This window comes from Colossoma macropomum, unplaced genomic scaffold, assembly GCF_904425465.1.
Source record: "Colossoma macropomum unplaced genomic scaffold, Colossoma_macropomum, whole genome shotgun sequence".
In the NCBI taxonomy this organism is placed as follows: domain Eukaryota; kingdom Metazoa; phylum Chordata; class Actinopteri; order Characiformes; family Serrasalmidae; genus Colossoma; species Colossoma macropomum.
Genome location: NW_023494874.1, coordinates 77,146 through 98,377, shown reverse-complemented (window position 1 = coordinate 98,377; position 21,232 = coordinate 77,146). Strand labels below are relative to the sequence as shown.

Here is a 21,232-nt window from a genome sequence, read left to right as displayed (position 1 = left end):
TTATTTGCTTTCATAAAACATCTGAATTTTTATATGAAATGCTGAACCTCTCTGTCATGTTTTTTTTTCTTTTTTCAAAACTACCATAAAATATAATAAAATGTAATAATTTTGTGTAATAAATTTATGTAAGATAACTTTTACAGGCGTTAGATACTTCAGATGTCTGGTTCATTTTAACACCAGTAAACAATTCAGACTGTGTGAGTTTCTCTAGAACAGCACATTAAACATGATCACTCTGAATTAGTTCATTTACATCTACACCAATGATGTTTTGTAAAAGTTGGAGTTCTCTTTTAAGGGTTTTTTTCTGCATAATAAAGTATTAATGAGTTAACTAACCACTACTTGATAAGGTTTAGAGATCGTGAGATCAATACATTAAATGTTTATATTCTTTATTTATTAACAGGAGAACAGAAACATCTCCTGCTGCTTCATGAACTGATGAACACTGGAGATCTGAACACAGACTGTGTCTCATTTCACACCACAGCTTTAACTTGACAGATACGAGTCTATTTTCTCTCTTTGAGCACTTCTTCTTTCTAAAGCTGCTCTCTCATTCTGACTCTGCAGGTTTGTGTTCTGCTCTGTGACATTAATGTAAATCTTCTGAATGTGTGAATGTTTTGTGGTTTTCAACAGGAGAAACAGATTTCATGATGAATCTGATCAGTTCCATTCCTCTTTATGTGAATGTGGTGGTGGGAGGGCTTTTCCTGAAAAGAGAAAGGAGCAGGACTGTGCAGTAAAAGAGAAGTTAAACATTCTAGACACATACTCTCTCTTTCTCTCTCTCTCTCTCTCTCTCTCTCTCTCTCTCTCTCTCTCTCTCTCTCTCTCTCTCTCTCTCTCTCAGGAAGTGATGAGTGTTGAACACAGAGCATTGTTCAGTCAGTCAGTCATTACGGGGACAGTATGGAGTTCAGGTCCCTCTCTGTAATACTCTGTGAGTAAATGTTCTCTTTATGTCTTCAGCAGAGTGAGAGCTGCTGTATGAAGGCACTAATATTTAATCTGAGTGATGAGGTTGGGTGTGATTATGTACACTGTAAAGAACTGATGTTAATTTAAAGGTGATCTACTGTATTCTGGGAGAAACAGGTCCAGATTCTCATCACAGCAGTTCAAATGTTGGATTTTTAAGAAATTAGCTGTAATTTGCAAGACATATTGGGAAAGTGACCCACATTTTATGCAGTCTTGTCTCTGAATATTGTACTGGTGGAGGCAGAGCTTCTTCCTTTGATATATATATATATATATATATATATATATATATATATATATATATATATATATATATATATGAGGCTTCCTGGATGCACATTTTTAAATTAGGTGAGGTGCCTAACTCCAGAGTAACATAAACACCTACACTGCAAACAGTTTAAAGTGAATTCATCTTAAATCTACTTTATATATCTACTGATACTGATTTTGAGATTGTTGCAAGAAATATGCAAAATATTGTAGACTTTTTCACTTATACTTTAATTATGATAATGATAATAATTAATTTAATTAAGTAAAACTATTATCTTATACTATCTTATTTTTTAGACATTTGATTCCAATAAATTCAAAATGATCTGCTGATATAGTGAGATCATTTGGTACAAAGTAACATACAAGTAAAGTAATGAGAACTTTTTCCAGAAAGGAATAAGAAACATAATCCTTTTACATTTTGAGAAAAATAATTAGTAGTTTGTAAAGATTACTGTTTTGGGTTATTATCCAAACAATGTAAATATCTAGACTAACGTTAATGGTATCATTACACTAAGCCTGTGCAGCACTCTGTTCTGACTGAAGAAATGAAGTTAGTTTTGGAGTGCAGCAACAAATGTTTTGCTTTTCTCCCTCTTTAGTGTTTTTTCTACTGCATTTGAGTAATTATATTTGATTTTCCCTCTTAACACACAAAAAATCACTCTGAAGAACCTCCTGTCCAAAATGTACATCAGGCATGTCAAACTGGGGACCTTCTGGATGAAACTGCAGCAGAGATTAACGTTTATCCTAAATCTATAGTTCTGAATTCAGTTCATGACGGTCTTGCTAATTCGCTGATCAGCTGAATCAGGTGTGTTTAATGAGACAGTGTGCTGAAGTCTGCAGTGTTTTGGCCTGAGAGGACTGGAGCCTGACACATGTAGATTATCACTTTATTGTCTTGTTAATGCCAGTTTGTATTTACAGTATCTCACAAAAGTGAGTACACCCCTCACATTTCTGCAAAAATTTCATTATATCTTTTCATGGGACAACACTATGGAAATGAAACTTGGATATAACTTAAAGTGGTCAGTGTACAGCTTGTGTAGCAGTATAGATTTACTGTCCTCTGAAAATAACTCAACACACAGCCACTAATGTCTAAATAGCTGGCAACACAAGTGAGTACACCTCACAGTGAACATGTCCAACTTGTGCCCAATTGTGTCGTTGTCCCTCCCTGTAACTTGTTAGAGTTACAAGGTTCCAGGTGTGAATGGGGAGCAGGGCTGTTAAATTTGGTGTTTTGGGTACATTTTGCTTATACTGGCCACTGGATATTCAACATGGTACCTCATGGCAAAGAACTCTCTGAGGATGTGAGAAATAGGATTGTTGTTTTCCACAGAGATGGCCTAGGTTATATACCTAAAACCTTGAAACTGAGCTGTAGCATGCTGGCCAAAGTCAGTTTTCCAGGACAGGTTCTACTCGGAACAGGCCTCACCAGGGTCGACCAAAGAAGTTGAGTCTGCGTGTTCAGCGTCATGTCCAGAGGTTGGCCTCAAAAAATAGACGCATGAGTGCTGCCAGCATTGCTGCAGAGGTTGAAGAAGTAGAAGGTCAGCCTGTCAGTGCTCAGACCATACGCCACACAATGCATCAACTCGGTCTGCATGGCTGTCGTCCCAGAAGGAAGCCTCTTCTGAAGCTGACGCACAAGAAAGCCCGCATACAGTTTGCTGAAGACAAGCAGTCCAAGAACATGCATTACTGGAACCATGTCCTGTGGTCTGACGAGACCAAGATAAACTTCCTTGGCTCAGATCGTGTCCAGCATGTGTGGTGGCGCCCTGGTGAGGAGCACCAAGACAACTGTCTCTTGCCTACAGTCAAGCAGTTGTGAGTGCTGCCGGCACTGGGGAGCTGCGGTTCATTGAGAGAAACATGAATTCCAACATGTACTGCAACATTCTGAAGCAGAGCATGATCCCCTCCCTTCAGAAACTGCGCTGCATGGCAGTTTTCCACCTCGGTAATGACCTCAAACACACCTCCAAGATGACAACTGCCTTGCAGAAGGTAAAGGTGATGGACTGGCCGAGTATGTCTCCAGACCTAAACCCAATTGAGCACCTGTGGGGCATCCTCAAGCAGAAGGAGGAGGACCGCAAGGTATCTAACATCCACCAGCTCCATGATGTCATCGTGGAGGAGTGGAAGAGGATTCCAGTAGCAACCTGTGCAGCTCTGGTGAATTCCATGCCCAAGAGGGTTAAGGCAGTGCTAGATAATAATGGTGGTCACACAAAATATTGACACTTTGAGCACAAGTTTGGACATGTTCACTGTGAGGTGTACTCACTTGTGTTGCCAGCTATTTAGACATTAATGGCTGTGTGTTGAGTTATTTTCAGAGGACAGTAAATCTATATTGCTATACAAGCTGTACACTGACCACTTTAAGTTATATCCAAGTTTCATTTCCATAGTGTTGTCCCATGAAAAGATATAATAAAATATTTGCAGAAATTTGAGGGGTGTACTAACTTTTGTGAGATACTGTATATATTTGCATCATAACATAACAATAAGGAATAGTTCATCAATTACTGGGGTTAGTGCTGTATTATATTGCTGAAAATAATCAGATCTGATTTCTTTAATAATACAGTGTAAAGAAAGACAAAATAGTGAAAACTCATGTTGTTAAAACTGGGGTCTGTATGAGAAGTTTATAATGTAGATGTTTTAGCATTAGAGAGAGAGAGAGAGAGAGAGAGAGAGAGAGAGATGATAAATTAAGATGAAAGCTTTATTGCTTACAAGTTAAAGTTTAGTTTACATACATTTGCCTGGTCCAGCATTCATTTCACAGAAGGAGCAGAGTTAGCTACCACACAACAGTCAGAAAAAATGACTGACCATAAGCTCACTTTGCAGAATGAATACATCATATTTCCTTCTTTTTCTTCTGCTATGAATGGCTGTTATAATTGAATCAATAATTCCTAACTATCACAAATAACAGCTATTTTTAAAATGTATAGACTCTCACTGAGCACTTTATTAGGAACACCTACCTTATATCTACAGTCATTGTCCATTTTATCAGCTCTGTTTATGATAGAGGTGCACTTTTGTCTGTTTCTTCAGTTTACAGACTGTAGTCCATCTGTTTCTCATAATTTGTTGGTCTTCTTTAACTTGTTCTTCAAATGGTCAGGACCCCCACAGGACCTCCACAGAGCACAAGTTTTACTTTGGTGATTAATCATTCTCAACAGTGACACTGACGTGGCTGTGTGTTAGTGTGCATTGTGCTGGTATGAGTGGATCAGACACAGCAGTGCTGCTGGAGTTTTAAACACCTCAGCGTCCTGTGACCACTGATGAAGGACTAGAGGATGACCAACACAAACTGTACAGCAACAGATGAGCTACTATCTCTGACTTTACCTCTACAAGAAGGACCAACAAGGAAGAATTGTCTAATAGAGTGGACAGTCAGTGGACACAGTGTTTAAAAGCTCCAGCAACACAGCTGTGTCTGATCCACTCGTATCAGTGCAACACACACTAACACGCCACCACCATGTCAGTGTCACTGCAGTGCTGAGAATCATCCACCACCAAAACAATACCTGCTCTGTGGGGGTCCAGTGGGGTCCTGACCACTGAAGAACAGGATGAAAGAGGACTAACAAAGTATGCAGAAAAGCAGATGGACTATTATTTAGGATATTTAACATCAACATGTTCAGTATATCTATTCTGCTTTTTCATGGGACCCTTGGCTGATGGGGGCCGTAGGTGGCTGACTAGTTTTGCCTGTTGCAAACACCTGAACTATTGTATCCCCTGAATCCACTGAACTATTGCAATGTTACAATAAAGTATGAGTAACTGTGTGTATTTCAATTGTGTATATTGTGTATATAGTCAGAGTGGAACAATACAGTTAGGGGATCAAGGCCTCTTCAGTCCTAATACAAAACTCAATAAAAGCCGTAATAGTGAATCTCCATAGATCAGTCTGAACACACTGTGCTGTTTTCCACATGTGTGACTCACTGTTTTAATATACTTGAATTACTGTGTTTGCTGTTGGGGGTTAGATTCTTGCTGATGCAGCATTACGGACATTTAATTCTGGCCACTGTAGTTGATGCCTAAAGCTAAACATGAAGTTTTGTAAACAAGATGGAGAATAATAAGGGTGATGAAGCTGCAGCTGAACTAAAAAAGCTGAATCTGAACTGATGAACCAAGTGTAATAGGCAGTTCCTTATACAGAACAGGAGAAAAGCACCATTGTTACGACCCCCAGTCATAATAGCCTTTCTTTGTATCTGTTTGCAGCCATTTTGTGTTTTTCTATTGTTGTATTATGTGCAGGTACATGAGTGGCCACTCGGGGGCACCTGGCAGTATAAGAGGTCGCTGAGCCACCATCTTGTGAGATGTTCAGGGCTCTTTGACATGAACTGAAAGAACACCTCTTCACACCACTCTTCACTTTGTGTGTAAAGTCTGAAAGTGTGAAAGCTTTGTTAGATTTTGTGAAACTCGCTGAACATTGGAAAATTAGGGGACGGGTGCCTTTTTGTTTTGGATGCCTTTTCACCTGATTAAGGTAGGGAGTTAGGGTAACCATATGTTTTGTTTCTTTTGTTTCTAGGTTTAGTTTTTCATCAATAGTATTTTTATTTGTTATTTTGGCAAATGCTTGTCCCTGAAGCCATCACCTCAACTTGTTTGAGCTTTTGAAGAAAATAAACCTGTCATTTTCTGGTTTATATGGTGTCCAGTGTCTGGTCTGGCAGGAGGTCTGGGGAGAGAGCCCACTCTCGTTCTCTGTTACGGCCTGACCCTGGACCTGGCTGTAACAGAATTGGAGGCTTGTCCAGGATTTGAACCCGGGACCTCATCAGGCCCCTAGGTTGTTACTGAATTGTAACAACCATCACTATAACTTTTACAAAGTGTATGATAACAAAACACAAAGGACAGAAACAACACACATAAAAAAGGGTCTAATCAGATTTTTCTTGTAAGGTGTTATTCATACTTTGTGCTGACAGAGGAAACACAAACTGCTCTGTTACTCCCACTGAAGAGATGCTCAGTGTCAGTTATGTGGGTTAACAGTGTTGTTTCAGTCCTCTGATGTGCTGTAAAACAAAATGAAATATATGAAATCATTCAGCTACAGATCAGCAGATAAAACTTCATGTGAACCAAATCTCACTTTAAATACATTTATTGTCAGCCTGTTTGCATGATGGGAAATATTAGTACTTTTCTTAGAATTACTTTTAAAATACAGTCTCATGAAGTGAAAACATTTTTTTATCCTTAATGCTTCCTTTATAGTGTGAAATGTGCTGCTCTTGTGAATTTTCCTGAAGAAAGGAATAATTTCAGTGCTGACATCATGTTTCTCTGTTTCTCTTCCCTTTTTTAGTGTTGATCTCACTTATTCGAGTTGAGCATTCTCAAGGTGATTTATATATAGTGAAATGTTTATATTGTGTTTTCTTGTTTAATTAATTAATGAACTGAAAAGTTGTGTTTATAAAGTGTTATGAAGAATTTGAGTTCTGTACAGTGATAAATGTGTTTTTCTGCTTGATTGTTTCAGCTCAGTATAAACCAGTTCTGACTGTGAAGCCTAAAGGACCACAAATATTCAGTGGAGAGACCGTCACACTCAGATGTTTCATTCCAGGACAGAGAGTTACAGACTGGAAGTACTACTGGTACAGCGGTGACAAAGAACTTCACTCCTCTGATGAAAACTACTATGTCATAAGAGACATAAACAGGCATCACAGTCTGAAATATAAATGTTTTGGTTCTGGGAAACAGGGCCAAGGAGGCTCTCTTTGGAGTAATGAAGTGACTCTCAGAGTGACAGGTACACGTCTGATCTTTCACTCCTTTCACTCATTATTCACCTCAGTCAGGGACGTAACTTGACCGCACACAGCCAGGCTCAGCCTGAAATTATATCCCCTATGAAATTTTATGGTAAATCAGATTTTACTGCTTGAGGCCATGCTGTTATATTAATTATCATTAATCATTAGCACAGAGTCTATTAAATATAATAGTCCAAAATTTCATCGTATTCTGTAAAGACGTATGTTCATTGGTACAGCCTGCTAAAAATTCATGGCATTCGCAGAATCACACAAACACAACTGACCATTTTTACAGCATTCAGAACAAAAAAACGCAGTGTGTTTAGTGTTGGCCAATAACCTGAAGGTTACATTCCATAAAATAAAACACTCAAAATAAGTCTAAGCAAAAGCGATTACTGTAAACCATGAAACAATACTGTAGCACGTCATGCGCTACCCCAGGCTCAAGGAGGACACTGGAGGCAAGGTTCAGGTTTGCAGCAGCCATCTTACTTTAGTTTTCACTCCAAACTTACAAAACAAAGAAAAGCTGTTCAACTCTTCACTCTCTGCTGCTGCTACTCGTCCCTCTTCTCTCTCCCTGTTTCCTCTCTGCCTGTTTTAAAAGGCGCTAACACTGCCAGCCAGATCAGCATCTGCTGGCTCTCATGGACCACTGTAGTCGTGTTGTCATTTTGTAGTGGGCGCCATGCTCTTATGCCTATATTAGGAACTCCGGGTCTAAGCCTTATTTCTCTATGGCCAGAATGAGTAGAGTTTTAATGAAAATGTTCAGAACCCGATACGTTTTGTCCTGTGAACATTCTTCTTTTGAATATCACTGGATCCTTTGAATTATGAGGTCATTAAAGAGTTGAAATATGAATATTGCTAATATTGCTAATGCTACTGCGCACTGAATTCATGTCATTAGACTGGCAGCCTCCTTAAGTAGGTTTTCGCAGTGTAAAAGTAATAGATTTTTGAATTTTTATAACAGCTGAGTAACATTAACTTATTTTTGCTGTTTCACTGAATTAACAGGTCAGTATTTTGTCTCGTATGCTGATGTTTGGGATAGCTATTCACAGCTGCTGCACCACTTAAGGTGGAAAGGAAACATTCAAACAAGAAAAAGAAGCTAAATTCAGCCTTGTAGTTTTAACACGGGTAATATTTTTGATAAGGAGTTTTAGCTTATCAAAATATCCCACCCAGAGGTTTTATTTACTTGTATACCTGTAAATATGCACTACAATAGAACATTTCAATAAGGTAGCACAACTCATCTGAGCACTGCCACACCCGCCTTAGTTTTGTGTAGGTTAATAACATCAAATTGATGCGCAGCAGCTTTAGCTCACATGTAGCAATCTTAGTGTTAAGGCTCTTTAACAACCTCGTAATTCAGAGGATCCAGTGGTATTTGGTAGGAAAATGTTCACAGGACAAAACATATCAGGTTGTAAACATTTTTATTTAACACAGAGTGTGATTAAGGTGATTTTTTGAATACCCTATTCATTCTGCCCATAGAGAAATGGAGCTTAGACCCAGAGTTCCTAATATGGGCATAACAAGGACTACAGAATGACGCACGACTACAGTGGGCAGCGTGAGTACCTGAGCTGAGGGGGAAAGAGAGCTTGTTGCTCCACCTCCCTGTCACCTCCACTGCTCTGCAGCTCGGCCGCCTGGATCAAACTTGATGTGTAGTGAAGCGGCCCTGGGTGGTGAGGTTCGGGACTCGCTTCCCATCTTCATGTCTCTCGTGGCCATCATTCCCTCTCTGGCAGCTGACAAGGTCTAGGCAAATCCCTGACCCCAGTGTTAATTAACTTCCGCATTCGATCACTTTATCCAGTGTATATATTTAAATTATTAACCCCACACTGACTATAAAACACTGTACTACATATCTTCTCACAGCTTTACCCAGAGCTACACTGACTGTAGAACCCAAATGGAGTCCTGTGTTCACTGGAGAGTCAGTCACTCTGAAGTGTGAGATAGAGTCTTACAGTAACTGGAGATATCAGTGGTATAAAGGCAGCAGTAGAACTGCAGTCTATCAGTCTCAGACAATCACCTTCACCATCAGATCAGCAGCAGATCAGGATCAGTACTGGTGTAGAGGAGAGAGAGATAACAGACCCTCATCATCACAACACAGCAACACTGTTACTCTCACAGTGGAAGGTACTAGATTTTATTCCCCTTTACTGCAAACAGTGAACTAGTATGATGTAGTTAAGATTACAGACCCTCATCATCACAGTACAGTAACAGAGTGGGTCTCTCTGTTGAAGGTGAGTAATTACTGTAGTAAAGACTCTGAGATCAGTGTGTGAACTCTTCATGTTCTGAACTGTGTTCTTCATCTCCAACAGCAGAAAAACCTAAACCTGAACTCACATCAAGCCATAAAGGAGCTGCACTGATAGGAAATCCAGTGGTTCTGTACTGTAAGCTGGATCAGTCTGCTGGATGGAGGTTTTACTGGATCAAACACACACAGAACCCTGAGAATGAGATCAAGACTGAAACACACTCCTACACCATCAGCTCAGTCAGTGTCTCTGATGAAGGACAGTACTGGTGCAGAGCTGGGAGAGGAGACCCAGTCTACCACACTCACTACAGTGATGTTCTCTGGATAAACATGACTGGTGAGTGAAAGAGTTCACAGTCTATAAATATTGCAGATAAAATGAAGTATGAATTTTCAAAATGTTATGTGTGACATCATCCTTGCAGAAAAGTCATGTGTGTGTTAATAATAAATCAGTTGTGGTTCTGCAGTCCTAAACCTGCTGTGTCTATAAAGTCTGATAAACAGGTGTTTATAGGAAAGACTGTCACTAAATTAGTGTTACTAAATAAATTGATTCATAAATTAATGCAGCTGAGAAGAAATGATTCAATTAATTATTTTTTTTTATTTTGTCACAGTAGGAATAATTATAAATGTGGTATTGAGCGGTGTATTCATTTTTAGATTTACTCTCTTGAATATGAAATGACTAAACCAAAAAATTTCTATTTGTCTAGTGTTCTTTAACCAAAGGTGAAAAATTATCCATGTTAAATATGTTCCCTACAATTAATTTCTTACAAAACATCATCCGAATGAAACAGCATAATAAAATATCTAATTGATCATTTCTGTGTCTAAGGAGTTTCTCCTCCAGTCTCTCTGATGGTCAGTCCCAGCAGAACTCAACACTTTATTAATGACTCTCTCTCACTGAGCTGTGAGGGACAGAGTGACTCTACTGGATGGAGAGTGAGACGATTCACACACAGTGAGAAGGTGTCAGATTGTTCATCAGGCTGGGGATCAGTTACAGGATCTACATGCAGCATCAGCTCCCTCTACACATCCCACACTGGAGTGTACTGGTGTGAGTCTGAATCTGGAAAGAGCAGCAATCCTGTGAACATCACAGTGCACAGTGAGTCTGCATGAAGTATTTACTGTGTTAGATCAAGCCTTGTACAGTAGCTCATACTTCTGCAAAAAATTCATTATATCTTTTCATGGGACAACACTATGGAAATGAAACTTGGATATAACTTAAAGTGGTCAGTGTACAGCTTGTATAGCAATATAGATTTACTGTCCTCTGAAAATAACTCAACACACAGCCATTAATGTCTAAATAGCTGGCAACACAAGTGAGTACACCTCACAGTGAACATGTCCAACTTGTGCTCAAAGTGTCAATATTTTGTGTGACCACCATTATTATCTAGCACTGCCTTAACCCTCTTGGGCATGGAATTCACCAGAGCTGCACAGGTTGCTACTGGAATCCTCTTCCACTCCTCCACGATGACATCATGGAGCTGGTGGATGTTAGACACCTTGCGCTCCTCCTCCTTCTGCTTGAGGATGCCCCACAGGTGCTCAATTGGGTTTAGGTCTGGAGACATACTCGGCCAGTCCATCACCTTTACCTTCTGCAAGACAGTTGTCATCTTGGAGGTGTGTTTGAGGTCATTACCGAGGTGGAAAACTGCCATGCGGTGCAGTTTCTGAAGGGAGGGGATCATGCTCTGCTTCAGAATGTTGCAGTACATGTTGGAATTCATGTTTCTCTCAATGAACCGCAGCTCCCCAGTGCCGGCAGCACTCACAGCTGCTTGACTGTAGGCAAGAGACAGTTGTCTTGGTGCTCCTCACCAGGGCGCCACCACACATGCTGGACACCATCTGAGCCAAGGAAGTTTATCTTGGTCTCGTCAGACCACAGGACATGGTTCCATTAATGCATGTGCTTGGACTGCTTGTCTTCAGCAAACTGCATGCGGGCTTTCTTGTGCGTCAGCTTCAGAAGAGGCTTCCTTCTGGGACGACAGCCATGCAGACCGAGTTGATGCATTGTGTGGCGTATGGTCTGAGCACTGACAGGCTGACCTCCTACTTCTTCAACCTCTGCAGCAATGCTGGCAGCACTCATGCGTCTATTTTTTGAGGCCAACCTCTGGACATGACGCTGAACACGCGGACTCAACTTCTTTGGTCGACCCTGGTGAGGCCTGTTCCGAGTAGAACCTGTCCTGGAAAACTGACTTTGGCCAGCATGCTACAGCTCAGTTTCAAGGTGTTAGGTATATAACCTAGGCCATCTCTGTGGAAAACAACAATCCTATTTCTCACATCCTCAGAGAGTTCTTTGCCATGAGCACAAGTTGGACATGTTCACTGTGAGGTGTACTCACTTGTGTTGCCAGCTATTTAGATATTAATGGCTGTGTGTTGAGTTATTTTCAGAGGACAGTAAATCTATACTGCTATACAAGCTGTACACTGACCACTTTAAGTTATATCCAAGTTTCATTTCCATAGTGTTGTCCCATGAAAAGATATAATAAAATATTTGCAGAAATGTGAGGGGTGTACTAACTTTTGTGAGATACTGTAAACTGGGCTCCTTTCAGGCCACAGCGCTGCAGAGATAGGGGTTTTCCCTCATCAAACACTCTGAATTCACAACAGCTTTGCTAATTAGCTAATGAGTTGAATCTGGTGTGTTTAATGAGGTAGAGCGTTGACGTCTGCAGTACTTTGGCTCGTCAGCACTGAAGACACGAGTTTAGCCCAACATACAGCGTGTAATGTTTGAGCCTGATTTTATCGTATCTCACTATATTTTTGGATCAGGCTTTATTGGTTGTTTTTTGTGTGAGGGGGAAGTTATGCCCAGTTAACTGCCCAAACTAGCAGCGACTGAAAAGTCAGACAATCAGATTAATTTGTGACATCAGAAATTTTGGTTGGTTGTCTTGCAGTTTGAGCAGATCTGACAAACTGATGTCTCAAAGTCACATTCAAACCATAAATACAATCACAACCACTGCACCTACACAGGTGAACACATGCAAACTTAGGAGATGGAGGAAAAAAGTTGACATTTGTGGTAACAAAACCAGTACGCACTGACTTTGATCTGTGAGGTGTAATAGGTAATAGAGGTATTCATTTCAATTGTCTTTACAAAATGGGCCGTAATACAGAAACCACAAAAGGGAAAATGAAAACAAAATTGAAAGTGTGCCTGAGTTCAAAATTATTTATTTATTTATTTATTTATTCATTTATTCATTTACTCCTTCCTTCCTTCCTTCCTTCCTTCCTTCCTTCCTTCCTTCATTCATTCATTCGATTACCAATCACAGCTAACAAAATTTCTAGCATCACTAGAAATATTAGCATCTAGCATCAAAAACCTGAAAAAAAATTCTGCCTCACTATTATTTCCCACTGATGAGCTAACTAGCTAATAATTAACTTCTTTTAATTAGATTTTTTTGTTTGTTTGTTTTCCAACCGGTTTGCAAAAAGATAAGGTGAAAAAGGGCCACCCCAGCTTGTCAAAGGTGATGTAAGACGCTAAGTGACAGCCATTTTTTTTATAATACTGGACAGGAAGGAAAATTGTGGGGGAGAATTTTTTGAGGTTTTTAATAGCTGAAATTTAACAAGTGATGATAATTTTTTTTCTATTTTTGGTGTGTTATACAGGCAGACCGTTTAACAAAGTGGAACTTAGAAACATACTCTCATTTTTTTCATCTTACTCTTCAGGATTTCTGCAGAATCTTAAATGTTAATGTTGTTTATTAGAAACTGTCCATAGACAGAGCCCACAATTCTGTAGCCCACATCACAGCAAGTCAACGAGACTGACAGTTTTCCTACATTGTGAGTGTGAACATTGTAGTCTTAGTATGTACAAGATGTGTGATTCAAACATACAGTGTGAGTCACTAAACAACAAGATTTGTAAAATCACACACTGTGTGTTGGCCTTTAAACCAAACACCTGCAAACTCTGCAGCCTTTGAAGACTCTATAATCTTTACTTTTCTATAGAATGAGCATCTTTATATAGTCTATATTGTCTGTCAAGCAAATTTTACTAATATGATTAACGTTGTAATTGTTCATTGTATAAACTGTAATATTTTATCTCTTCTACAGATGGCTCTGTAATTCTGGACAGTCCTATTCATCCTGTGATTGAGGGAGATCCTCTGACTCTACACTGTTTAAATCACCACACGAAGTCCTCAAAACTCACAGCTGAGTTCTATAAAGATGGATTATTCCTCCAGACTCAGACTACAGGAGAGATGACCATCCGTACCGTCTCAAAGTCAGATGAAGGTCTCTACCACTGTAAACACCCAGAGAGGGGAGAGTCTCAGAAGAGCTGGATCCCAATCAGAGGTGAAAACATGATTTGTTTATTGTAAAACTGATTAAAGGAGATAATGAAACGTTTCAAACATTTTACAGTTATTTTGGTGTAAATTGATGTTTTTCTACACGCTCAGCTTCTGAATCTGCTCCTGATCTGGTTGGAGTGGTTGTAGGAGTGAGTTTTGCTGTGTTGTTCATCATCTTTCTGATTCTGCTGTGGTGCTACAGAACCAAAAAAGGTCTGAAACTCATCCAGATAATTTATACATGATTAAAACATTGAATAGAAACACAAAATAAAACTTGTTTACATTTTTCATAGTATTGCACATTTTTATTTATTACTGTGTCAACCAGATGATGAGTCTCCCTCTACAGGACATCTGGAGAACATCAATCAGATGTCAGTTCAGAACCGGAGAGAGTCAGGAGCTGAGGACTCTCAGTCTGGATACACATCACTGCAGGCTGGTAAAAAATATCTATATTTTTGTCCTCATATGTAAACAATTCTTTATATACTGTATTTTACTGATGGACAAACCGACTTAGAAGTGTGTCCTCACCAATAAACCAACTTGTGATTCGATTTTCAAAATATTCAGCACACATTGTTCAAGGAGTTCAATATTTGTCTGTTCTTGTTCTTTCCTGTAGGAGATGTACATGTTTATGACACTGTTGAAAGAGCAAGTAAGAGTGACAAAAGTAACTATTTCATTTTAAACACGTTTAACTCAGCTTATAGTAACTAATACACTGTATTCTGTATCAGGTGACGCTGCAGACGAGCTCAGTGATGTCACTTACTCACAGGTCATGAGAAAAAACAAGAAATCCAAGAACAAAGGTACGTTCTGATTGGGTATTTGTGATGCCTTTTAAATGTAGAATTAGATATACCAAATCAGCTGATATGATGTGTCTGCACTACATTCATCCATCTATGATTCTGAACATGTGATTCTTTGCATCCATTTTTTCTACTATATTAGGGAAAGATATTTCAGAACAAGATTCACAGACTATTTACTTCAGTCGCTCACAGCCACAGGCACTCTGCCTCTATCCCTCTGTATCTCCTCTCAGATAATGCATTCAGTGTCACTCTGCAAACAGAGAAAATAAATGTGCTTAAATGATATTAAAAGATCACATGTTGAATGATAACTGTCAGCGTGTGTAGACAGAGGAAGTGTCTGTACACAGAGTTGAGAAATCTCTCTGAAACTGCAAAAAAGTTTCTATGTGGGAAGGACGTGGGCATAGTGGGATAAAACTGAAAGTCAGAGGTCAGTGAGATGGTTATAACTGTATTTGCTTTGTTGTGTTCTTTGCTACTGCAGATGCTGACACTGGATCCATGGAAGTGACTTATGCTGAGATTGAACTGAAAACAAAGAAGAAACCCAAGAAAAAACAAGGTAGAACAAAATGAAGTCTAACTTAGTGCCACATCAATCAGTGTTTTATATGAACAAATCCTCATTGACAAGTTTTGAACATTTTATCAGTCATCTTTTATTCTTATTATCATTCGGTATTCAGACCAAAATCAATATTTATTGATTTGGAGTTGGCTCTTTCTGGAAGCTTAATCTTGGGTGTCTTGTTTCCTTTTAGAAGAGGCTACTGTGAACTCTGACACTGTGTACTCAGAGCTGAAGCAGAACACAGATGAAGGTAAGATCAATGGTACAGAATGAGACATGTTTAAATGTCTGCCAAACTAAATCTTACCATGTAAGACATATTGTGAAATCTCTGTATTATAGAAGGATTAGGGTGTGTTCTAAGCCCAGCAACAGAAGATAGGTCACTTAATAGAGCTTCAAATGGTGTATGTGTAAAATTCTTTCCTGTTGTGGAGTCGCTGTGGGACAAGATAAGGTGTAGTGTAATGAGGGACAGGAGAGTCTTTGAGTGACATGCAAATCACTGGTACTGCATTGACCTACTACGCCATCTAGTGTTAAACAAATGAATTAAATTAGATACTTGTATGCAAATAGTACTGATTTAAAGTCATAGCTAATCAATATGTTTTTGTCTAAACATCATTTTAAAATTAAAATACATCAAACTTGCTAACAATGACTAGCAACATTTTATTCTGAAGTGAAAGAAGAAAAATTCAGAAGAAAAAAAAAAACTTGTTAGCAGTAAAGTTAGTTTCATTTTCACATGTATGGTTTCCTTCAACCCAAGACTGAGCACCGAATGGAGTGAGAGTTGCCCTTAAGTAGGCTGTTCACAGGTGATGCTGGTGGCCCTGATTATGGGGCGTAAGCTCTCTGCCTCCCTCTGGTGGCTACAGCTGGTCTTGCAGATGACCCAGCCCTAGGATGGGCTGTAACACAGAGCAAATCACTCCTTACTACTTCATAGATTTACTATACAGTGTATCTGCCTTAATGCCTACACTTGTTAGTGTTTTTAGGTGAATGTACTCTGACAAAGTTTTCCTGTTGTAAGAACATTACTGTTGATATTTTGATGGAATGTAGTTTCTACAATGTTGTTGTAAGAAAAATGCTTCTTATCAATTAAAGAAAAAAAAAAAACTTTAATGCCCATGGTTTTGCAATGGGATGTCAAACTAACTTATATAGGTGTACGTGTATTCAACTGAGAGCAGTATATGGATTCTGGTGTGTCATGAGGGAGAAGGAGCCAGTGCAAATTAGGAGTGTTGGAAGCAAACAAAGAAAAACAAATGAAAGAAGACTGAAGAAAGAATGATGGCAGGAATATGATTGATTTTTAGAGTCATTTTTGGTATGTTATGGTTTATACTGTAGAGGAGTGCTTGAGCCAGTTGCATGTAAGTGTTTACTTAGATCAGGTTTACACTTTACTAACTCAAAAAATGTTGCAACACACAAACGTTTTTAACTTGAGCTTCATTACTAAATATTTGTACCTCCGCTTAAGTAAAATTAAGAGTTTTTGTTTAAGATATCATGGCTAAAAGCACTAAATTCTGGGTGATGTGGTTTTACTTACAGCTCTGATCATCAAGCTAACATCCATAGCTCCAGCTCATTGAGACTCAGTCACTGTCTATGGATTATTTAGTTGTTACTAGATAACATGTTACTCAAAAGATGGTTTTGCAATCAACCATGATAAAATGATAGTTTGAAAGTAACTAGTGTTAACTGAGGACCTGGTGAAGAACTTAAATGCAAACTTCTGTATAACTGATGCAGTTCAGAGGAGTGTTCAGTGTTATTTTCCTGCAGTCCTGTGGAGCCAATAAGGTTATAGGCTGATGACATCAGAATAGATTAAGAGAGAGAGCGAGAGAGAGAGAGAGAGAGATAGATTATGACATCATCAGTGGGCACTTGTAGTAGACATTTAAATGTACTATTATGACATCATCGGTTCTGCTGACAGATCATTTTACAGTTTCTGAACATTATTTAATGTATTTCAATGGGACTGTGTTGTTAATGTCTTAAAAAGTCTTTCTTCTCAAAAAGAAGAAAAAGTGAAAAGTTATGTTATTTGGGGCACCATTTGAAAAATCAAGGATTTACTTTAAGATTGGATGATTAGCAGTTTCAAAGTCGACCACTAAATGGGCCATCTTAAAAAAATCTCAACAAATCCATGGACCAGAGAACACCCATGTTTTATTTCATTTTTAAACATTTTGCTAAAAACTGACCATTGTTTGTTCTAAAAACACAAAAGCTTCAAGAGTAAAATATGGGCACTTGTAGTAGACATTTAAATGTCCCCAGGAGCTCAGTCTACTGCAAGTTCATTAATATTTGGGCTCAATTTGTGAGCTAACATTAAGTCTTTATATTGGCTGAAGTTGTTTGGTAATATGACTGGTGTGGAACTGTGTAGAATTGTGTAGAATTGAGGTGTAACCGCTGTCCCATACTTTGTTGTTGGGGTAGGAGAGTCCGAGTGCACATTACGTTGCTATGCATGCTGGGGACTATAGTACAGCGCACCTGTAATATTAATAGAAAATTAAAATACTTTTGCGGGCCGGATAGGATTGTGTCGCGGGTCTGGTCTCACCCTTGGGCCTTGTGTTTGACACCTGGGGTATAAATGAAAGGATAAGGGGGGGTGGGGGTTGGTGATATCTTAGTGACAGTCACTGTAGAGTAGAGCAGATGACATCACAATGACCCAGAATTTGAATCACAACATTCTGACACGCAAGTGAATGGAAACATGATCAACTTTAAACTTTAATACGTAATATTAATCTCAAAATTTGTGCAATTAATAAAAATAACTAAAGAAATCACCCTCAGTATAGAAGATGTGTAATTAAGCATCATGACTGTATCTTAAAAGCTGTAGTGTGTTTGTAGTAGAGTAGTAGTTTGTTCTTTTGAGGGAAGAATAAGAGAAAAAAATCAAAGAAAAAACATTAAACTGGCTTTTCAAACTAACTTAATAAACTTTGACTTTTAATCAAATTGTAAATATCTTTACGACAGGCTGTATTCAAGGAGTCCTAATTGAAAATAAATAAATAAAACTTTTTTTATTGTTCTTCATCTCTTTACAGGTGATGTCACTGGACTTGATTCAACATATGTTTTTAACTGAAACATTAAGAACAAATGGCAGGTAGGAGAAATTCCAGTACGATATGAGAAAAATTTAAGCTCTTCTTGCATATGTCCTGCTTTTAACTTACTAAACCTGACGAAACATCAGCCCGTAAGTCTCGATATAGAGACTTTTAGCTGTTCCATTAAAAAAAATGTAAATGATAATTTACTATAGCTTGGTAAGAATGTGGCCATTCAAATATTTAAAGCCAGTAAGAGCATAAAAATGTTCACATTATCTATTATTTTAGCAATTTAGACTGATGCCCTGCAATAAGTTGTTTATCCAACGTGATGTGTTTTGCTTTATAAAGATGTACATTTTGTATATTCATGTAAAATGAGTTTTTGTCCACTATGGGGGAGTTTCTATTGAGCAAGAGAGAGTACTTGATTAATTTATATTAAATATAGACAATGTCATCACCAGCAAATATCTGCATTTGATAAGCACAGTCAGGTTACATCAGTCAGGTTACTGAACCTACATCAGGTTCAGTAAGTCTGAAATAACAGTGTGAAAAAGGTAGCTTCAGTACTTTCTGAGCTCTGAGCTGCAGTAACTCACTATAGTGCCATCTCTCTGTAGTCCACCAAAACTCACTTAAATACAATCAAAGTAAATCTTTGAAATTTCTATAAACCTTTTTAACAGTGTTTTACATTTATAAACATTTTGGTGTAATATTTTTTACTCTGTTAATATATTCTGTGTATTTTTGTACTGATGTTCTTGCTACTTTTTACTGTTTCCTTGATTTGCTTTTTTGAGTGAATTAATCAATGATTTTACTTTATTCGCTTTACTAATGGTGATATTAAATAAAACAAACAGACAAAACAAACAAACAGAAAGTGTATTTTGGTGTTTGATTAGAGCATCTGCTTACAGTAGAATCTGTACAGTAGCAGTGTTGTGTGTGAACAGTGTGTTAATCAGACTGAGCTCATACTGTACTTCTGTTTATTGAGCAGTAGCTCAGAGGATGTGGAGAGCAGACACACACACACAGTAGGATATGCAGGTTTTTGTGACAATTTCACAAAGACTCAGCACTGGATGCATTTTTAGACTGTTAGATGTGTTTGATTAGGAGTGGTAGCAGAGCATGTTTGTGGGAGCCTGGCCACTTTCTGTTTCTCCCATTCAAACACATTACCACAAAATACTAGAGGTGAGTGAGTCCTCAGTGAATGAGGGCGAATGGAGTCAAACACACACACACACACACACACACACACACACTTTTTCTAAGCTGCTTATACTCCTGGGTCATGAGGAGTCAGACAGGACATTCCTTTAATTTTGGAAAGTAGAAGAGTGCATTTCCAAGAAACAGTGAGTGTTACAGCATTTCAAGACATACCACCATGCCAACATTATAGAGGACTGCTTGGGTTGGGATTGAGAGGTTGGGACTTGTCTTCTGGTAGTGGAATCAGGAGTCAAGTCAAAAGTTGGTGATTGGAAGGCAAGAAGCCTCCAGTTCACAACTAAAATAGGAAACTTGATGTGCTGTGACTTTTATGGGGTTTAGACGTAAATAGTGTTCAAGTGCCTGTCATGATTAATATCTTGTCCAAACTATGCAACTACTGTGTCAACTTTGAAGTCTGGCCACTGTCGGATACCAGAGCCGGCGTGCTGTGGCCAGACAACGGCTGTCATTCCTACAACATAAAATAAGCATATTATTAAATATTATTTACTTAGTTGTCAGGAAACACCAGATTATTATAGGTCCTTCGTAAACACAAACAGAGTGAACATCAGAGGTCTGAGAGCAGAGATGAGTGTGTGGTTGTGGGTTGGTTGCTATTCTCAGCTGTGTGTGTTTAGCAGTGAAGGAGGGGGAGGAGGTGTTGAAGTGGAGAGGAGGGAGTACTTACTGACCACTGAAGGTTCATTTTTCTGATAGAGAAGATGACTCTGTTACTTCTTCTGTCTACTGTCTCATTTCAGTCACAGGTCTCCATTAACGAGTTTGAGTTCTGTGTGTGAGTTTTAACAGTCTTGGTTTCATTGTGTTCTACAGGAGAGAATTTCATTCATTTCATGAATTTTGTTAATTATTACTATCATTGAGTGTTACGTCTAAGCATGTATTTTGTTTTTTTTGTTTGTGTGTCTCTCTCTCTTGGTCTCTTGGACAGAGGTACCTTCACAGAGGTACCTGCTCTGGAACCAGTCCTGTGGGAACCAGTCATGTGAGAACCAATCAGAGGCCTGGCTGGTGCAGGGGAGGAGCCTGTGTTTTAAAAGAGGCCTTCAAGATGGCTGAAGAGAGAGGACTGATCACACATGTGCTGTTTTAGTTTGTCTGTTTAATCTCTTGTGTTGGGAGTGCTTTCTTTTAGGTATTTTACCAGTACGTCTTTTAACTTAGTGTGTAAGATGGTCTTTTATGTTGGAGGAAGTACTTTAGTGGTGGTATTTTACCTGCACACTTGTAACTTTGTTTTGCATCACGTAGATGTCTACTCTGTCTAGCTCCCTACATCAGAGGGCAGGCACCACCACATGTACTTTTGGTTACTGGCTAGGGAAGTTTAGAGTAGTTAGCTTTGGTTTCCTTTTTTTTTAGATAAGCTAAATACTTTTGGTTTCAGAGTAGGCAAGCATGGTTCGGTTTCGATATGTTCTTTTCTTTGGTGCCGTCCAGTTTGATTCTTCCAGTGTGGTACTAGGTATCACAGCATTCTGGTTTTATTGAGATTTGTTTTAATAAAAATGGCTTCAAAAGCTCTATATTGGTCTGTTCCTCACGCTTCTAATCAAATCTCACCAGTTGAGT

General features: G+C 38.7%; 1 protein-coding gene and 1 long non-coding RNA gene across 4 annotated transcripts; both read left to right on the top strand.

The window, feature by feature from the left end:
- The first annotated feature begins 864 nt into the window (after window positions 1–864).
- On the top strand, window positions 865–7,005 carry LOC118800363. 2 transcript variants are annotated; one of them, XR_005006228.1, is made up of 3 exons: window positions 865–955; window positions 6,695–6,730; window positions 6,872–7,005. It is a non-coding gene; the product is annotated as an uncharacterized LOC118800363 (long non-coding RNA). The 2 variants fall into 2 exon arrangements; XR_005006227.1 differs by lacking the exon at window positions 865–955 and adding an exon at window positions 5,953–6,169.
- Window positions 7,006–9,653: 2,648 nt separating this feature from the next.
- Window positions 9,654–20,716, top strand: LOC118800362 (high affinity immunoglobulin gamma Fc receptor IB-like). 2 transcript variants are annotated; one of them, XM_036560565.1, is made up of 11 exons: window positions 9,654–9,805; window positions 10,313–10,591; window positions 13,624–13,872; window positions 13,980–14,084; window positions 14,224–14,316; window positions 14,503–14,538; window positions 14,621–14,695; window positions 15,192–15,269; window positions 15,469–15,528; window positions 18,392–18,453; window positions 20,606–20,716. In XM_036560565.1, exons 1-10 carry the CDS (start codon window positions 9,799–9,801, stop codon window positions 18,430–18,432), a joined length of 1,023 nt encoding a protein of 340 aa, XP_036416458.1. In that variant the 5' UTR covers window positions 9,654–9,798; the 3' UTR covers window positions 18,433–18,453; window positions 20,606–20,716. The 2 variants fall into 2 exon arrangements, with proteins under 2 accessions (XP_036416458.1, XP_036416457.1); XM_036560564.1 differs by having other exon boundaries at window positions 14,203–14,316.
- The last annotated feature ends 516 nt before the right edge of the window (window positions 20,717–21,232 follow it).